Source organism: Engystomops pustulosus, chromosome 3, assembly GCF_040894005.1.
Source record: "Engystomops pustulosus chromosome 3, aEngPut4.maternal, whole genome shotgun sequence".
Taxonomy (NCBI): Eukaryota; Metazoa; Chordata; class Amphibia; order Anura; family Leptodactylidae; genus Engystomops; species Engystomops pustulosus.
This window is the reverse complement of record NC_092413.1, coordinates 29,534,971-29,541,070: the sequence shown is the minus strand read 5'-3', so window position 1 is coordinate 29,541,070 and position 6,100 is coordinate 29,534,971. Positions and strand designations below refer to the sequence as shown.

General features: G+C 41.3%; 1 protein-coding gene across 1 annotated transcript in view; it reads right to left on the bottom strand.

Moving 5' to 3' along the window:
- SLC1A4 (solute carrier family 1 member 4) overlaps positions 1–6,100 on the bottom strand; it is a 33,134-nt gene that overhangs the window by 4,194 nt on the left and 22,840 nt on the right. The window contains exons 6-7 of the mRNA XM_072140400.1: positions 5,202–5,396; positions 4,131–4,265 (exon numbers count right to left, since the gene is read on the bottom strand). Coding sequence (XP_071996501.1) covers positions 4,131–4,265; positions 5,202–5,396 — 330 coding nt within the window. The remainder of the gene's footprint in view (positions 1–4,130; positions 4,266–5,201; positions 5,397–6,100) is intronic.

The window sequence follows — 6,100 nt, the reverse complement described above, 5'->3', positions numbered from 1 at the left end:
CACTAACATTAGAACAATCTACCCCATGTATGTATCTGATCAGATGAAATCACAGCATGCCTCCATGAAGGCATGGGGAAAAGTAGATGTCCATTAACCCCTTCCCGACGCGCGCCGTACTAGTACGGAGCGCGCCGGGTCCCGGTGCATGGAGAGGGCACGCGGGCCGAGCCCTCTCCATAGCCGGTAAGTCTTTGCTGCATATTGCAGCAAAGGCTTACCGGTAACACCCGCGATCGGTGCTAGCACCGATCGCGGGTGCTTTCACCGCGATCGTCGCCGGCAATGGCGCGGATCTTCGCTCCCCGATGACGTCACGGGGAGCGGTGATCCGTTGCCATGACAGCATCGGGCCTCACGAAGGCCCGAAGCTGTCTCGTTTTAACCCATTCATTACAATGTGCTATCAGCACATTGTAATGAATGAGGAGTAAAATCCCCATATACTGCCATATTGCAGTTTGGCAGTATATGGTAGGATCGATCAGACAACCTAGGGTTAAAGTACCCTAGGGAGTCTGAAAAATAGTTAAAGTAAAAGTAAAAAAAAGTTTAAAAAAAAAAAATTATATTAAAAAAACCTAAAAATTCAAATCACCCCCCTTTCCCTAGAACTGATATTAATATTAATAAACAGTAAAAATCATAAACACATTAGGTATCACCGCGTCCGAAAATGTCCGATCTATCAAAATATAATAACGTTTTTTCACTGCGTTTAACCCCGTAACGGAAAATAGCGTCCAAAGTCAAAAATGACATTTTTTTGCCATTTTGGAAAATATAAAAAAATTAATAAAAAGTGATCAAAAGGTAGCAAAGTCCTAACAATGATAGCAATGAAAACGCCATCAAAAGTCGCAAAAAATGACACCACCCACAGCTCCGTACACCAAAGTATGAAAAAGTTATTAGCGCCAGAAGATGGCAAAATAAAAAAAAAAATTTTTGTACAGGAGGTTTTAATTTTTTTAAATGTATGAAAACATTATAAAACCTGTACAAATGTGGTATCCCTGTGATCGTAGCAACCCAAAGAATAAAGTAGACCTGTCATTTGGGGCACACAATGAAAGCTGTAAAATCCAAGCCCACAAGAAAACGTCGCAAATGTGTTTTTTCACCATTTTCACTGCATTTGGAATTTTTTTCCCGCTTCCCAGTACGCGCCATGGAATATTGAATACCGTCACTACGAAGTGCAATTTGTTACGCAGAAAATAAGCCATAACACAGCTCTTTATGTGGAAAAATAAAAAAGTTATAGATTTTTGAAGGTGGGGTGTGAAAAATGGAAGTGAAAAAACTAAAAAAGGCCAAGTCGTTAAGGGGTTAAGGCATACTGGGATTTTTATGTAAACAGATGCATACATATGGTAGATTTTACAAACATTAGTGGGTAAAGGACCTTAAATTACATCTCCCCCGGTCACATGACATGAAGTGATGAATGGTTAAAAGGAAGCATGAGGAGGAGTAGAAATTAATGATGACAGGAGAACTTGGCTCAGGATATGGCTGTAGGACAGGTAAGATAACAAAGTTGATTTTATGAGGATGTGAGGGAAACAATTTTTAGCTAAAGCAATAGTGGCATTTAGTTAATAGGGTTCTATGGGAACTTGTCACCAGCTGTATTGTGAAACAAGTGGTGGCAGAATCCCTTTAAACGGAACCAAAGAGGCCAATAAACTGCTAGCATAAAGGGTGCCAAAAGGAACCAGAGCGGCAACAAACACTAATATATAAAAATAGTATTCTTTATTGAAAATAAATACATAGATTCGACATATATAACCCACAAATGGGAAGAGAATATAAATACAATGTATGGGGGACACAAGTAGCCCAAGGTGGAAAAAAGGGTCCTGACGAAGCATTTGTGCGAAACGCGCGTCGGGGTGTATCCTTTGGCTTTCCCCTGACCTGCCCAGCGTCTGTCCATTATGTTTTCGGGTGAGTGTGCAATAGTAATATGATATTTTTTCTAACACTGGATGGTAGCTCCAGTCTTGTGTATGGTTTACCTTTACTGCACTGTTGCCACTTTTCCCCTATTTATTTGAGTCTAATATTTTGACTATATTACTATCATCATCAATTATATTATTTGGACTCTGGGCTAACAGGGGTAGCCACTGGTCTCCTGTGTTGCCCTTTTTTCCACCTTGGGCTACTTGTGTCCCCCATACATTGTATTTATATTCTCTTCCCATTTGAGGGTTATATATGTCGAATCTATGTATTTATTTTCAATAAAGAATACTATTTTTATATATTAGTGTTTGTTGCCGCTCTGGTTCCTTTTGGTATTTTGATTATACAGTTGGAGAGGCGTTGATGATCTGTGGAGGAGTGTAGGGGTAGGTTTGGTTTTGTAGCATAAAGGGTGGCCTGAGTCCGCCTTATCTTTTGGCGCATGGTGAAGCATAGGTCCTTACATCTTACTTTATGCTGCATGTCCACAGTGTTTAGATGCACAGTAAGGGGTGATATACAGAGTGATTGGAACCTTCTGCGCTGATTACTTCAGCCGTATAGCATGTTCATATTGTGGGCGACACAGGCTTGGATACCTTTGTAGACAGTTGTCCCTGATGGTCTCCAGGTTGATCTCCTCTTTGGACATCCATAATTTATGAAATATTGCACATTTTATGTATGTGTGCCCATGTGTATCTAGCCTTTGCCCTTTGTTACTATAAATACATGGACTATAAGTAGATGGACATTTCTTTCATTTTGATTATAGGGACTGACGCGGCTATATGTTAATACCTTCTATCACTAGGAGTAGTCATACTGTAGTAATATTATTCATCTCTTTTTTTCCAATACTGTCTGTAGGTTAGAAACAGCTAGTGCTGAAATAGGTGATTGGAGGATTAGACCAAAAATGTTTGTAACTGTGGAGACACATAGTTCTAGAAAGGGCTTGTATACTTAAAGGGAACCTACCACCCCGATTATACCTATAAAGGTAGAAGGGGTGGTAGGTGGATGGATGGGACGTGAGGATTAGCCCTTTTTGGGGCTAATCCTCACGTCCCGGGTGTCTTTTACAAAACTTTATTACATGTATATGCAAATTTTTTTATGCGGCTACTGGGGCGTGGAGTAGCCGGACATGAGGCTACTAGTCGCGGCTACTCCACGCCCCAGTAGCCGCATTACTCCGCCTACCAGGTAATCTTCGGTGCGCAGCTCCTGGTAGCTGCGCGCCCTCGTCCGGGTCCCCTGCGTTCTGCGCATGCACAGGCTACCAGGAGCTGCGCGTCGAAGATTACCTGGTAGGCGGAGTAACGCGGCTACTGGGGCATGGAGTAGTCGCGACTTGTAACCTCATGTCCGGCTACTCCACGCCCCAGTAGCCGCATTAAAAAATTAGCATATACATGTAATGAAGTTTTGTAACAGACACCCGGGACGTGAGGATTAGCCCAAAAAAGGGCTATCCTCACGTCCCATCCATCCACCTACCACCCCGTCTACCTTTATAGGTAGAATCGGGGTGGTAGGTTCCCTTTAAAGGGGTATTCTCATCTGGGCACTCACATTCAGTTTCATTAATCTGCCATATGTAAACATTTCTTCAATTAGATGTTATTAAAAAAATGTTCCTGTGTTAAGATAATTTCTCATAAATGTAGTCATATGGTCCCTTAGAAACGAGATGGCTTCCTCGGATACGACCACCTCTAATGGATTGAGTGCACAAAGAAACAAAAGGTTATTTTATATAAAATGTCCGGGAATTACTGCAGGTTCCACAGCCGTCCTGTGGTAATGATCGCTGAATCCAGGTGGTCCGGCAGGACCCTATAGCGCAAGTCTGGCCACCGCTGCCAGAGTGTGACGTGGTCGTATCCGAGGAAGCTATCTGGTTTCTAAGGGACAACATGACTACATTAATGAGAAATTATCTTCACACAGGAACATTTTTTTAATTAACATCCAATTGAAGAAATGTTTACATAAGGCAAATTAATTTAATTAAATGTAAATGCCCAGATGGGAATACCCCTTTAAAATGACAGGATAGACTTCTCACAAAGTTTCTAAAACATTTTCACTGTTGATTGATGATTTGTTGTAGAGTTAGCCATTTTTTAGTTCCATAAAATACTTACACTATCCAGTCTACAGCCAGGATCAATGACAGGTCATTAGTAGGAAGCCCAATGGCTTCTAGAATAATTGCTATAGTGAGAACACCCCCTGCAGGGATTCCAGCAGCACCCACACTTGAGGCAGTGGCAGTCACACTATGAATAAATCAAAAATAGCACAAATTAAAAAGGTATAAAGGAGTTTTTGATTTTATAATGAAAAAAAATAGCCTTCAAAACAAACAAAACGATGCCCATAATGGGGCACATTTACTTCCTGTATTTGCCCTAAAGCTGAGTCAATTATAAGATGCTCTCACTTCCTGTAAAGTAGCTCCAGTGAGAGATAGCTCAGAATTAACTAAAGTAACTCAGCATATCCAGTGTGATTTCTACAAATAAATCCACTTGACACTGCATAATGTATAGATACAGGATCTATACAGTGACCAGCCCAGTAGCTTTATCCACATGGAGGAGAATGGAGCATGCAATAAGTAGTAGAAAGATGCAGCCCAATAGTAACATACAGTATAGCCTGTGCTGTGTGGGTTAACAGCTTCCCTGCTGTCTAGATAGTGTCCATAGAGCAGAGGCTGTGGGGAAGGTTGCTGCAGTGGAGTATATAACACTATTTCAGGTGCAGACAGAGACTTAAAAAGGTCTCTAGAATCACAGACTGGAATTGAAGGACTGATATGGAAATGTTCCTCCATCCTTCACTATTCTGTATAGGAGACTTCTGCACACACAGATATGCACAGATCCAGCTTCCATGCTAGCTACACACAGAGAGCATCACATGACCTCCCCCTCTGTCCAGAGTGAGCAGGGAGCAGCCGCCCCTCCCCTCCAGAACCCATAGAAAATCAGTGAAGATAGGACAGTTTCACATAAACAGCACAGTCAGAGGAGAGATCTTATGTTGGGACAGGCTAAATATGTTGCGCTTTAAAAATTCTAAAGGATCACATGATCCTTTCTTCATTGTTCAGACTTCTTAGAGAGAATTCTAGAGAGAACACACGTGACTCTTATACTTTGCATTAGAACTTTTTTTGATTCATTCACTTAGAATGAGTGGTATCTTACAGAATGGTGAAGATCTCTCCAGCATTGAGTTCATGGTTATTCATCTGGGCAATAAATACAGCTGCCATGCACTGGAATATCGCTGCACCATCCATATTCACTGTGGCCCCGATGGGAAGGATAAACCTGCTGATCCTTTTGTCAATCCCGTTATTTTCCTCGATGCATTTAATCATAGTTGGTAGAGTTGCAGAACTAAAAACAAAGATAAAAATGGTTAAAAAAGATAAAATGTGGCAAACGTCCAGAAGACATGGACAGCTCTCTGGATTTAGGCCATAATGTTTGTTTTCAATAACATAGGCATCAAATAGGTCTAATATGTTATCTGTCAATCAACCCAGAAAATATGAGCCTTAAAGTACAACTGTAAAGTATAACAACTTTTGCATAATACTGCACTAAGCAAAAATACGCAATTCTCTAATTTACTCTAATTAGCTATCTGCGGGTGTTGAACAGGTAGCGTCATCAGGCTAATTTTCTTTTGTCATGCTTCCTGGTAAACATGGGAAACATGGGAAATGAGAGGAGACAAGGCTTGTTAAAAGGGCAGTAGTAGAGGAGTGCAAGAAAACAGGACCTGGAGTGATGTTACAAGCACATGACTCATCTCATGCTTCTGGTTGTCCAATTACAAACCTGCTGTCCTGATTCATGTGACAGCCCTCAGTGCTCTGGCCTCAGTGCCCTTAGCTGATGTCACAACCAGGAAGTGCCGCCCACTTCAGGAATAGCTGAATGTAATTTTATAAGTAGGGATGATAGATATACCAGACTGTATCTAAGGCTAGGAAGATGCCAGAAGCAGGATACAAGTATCATTGGATTTGTTGTCAAAGGCTCCCTCCAGCTGTGCTAAAACTATTTTTTGTCAGAAACTTTACAGTTGACTACTT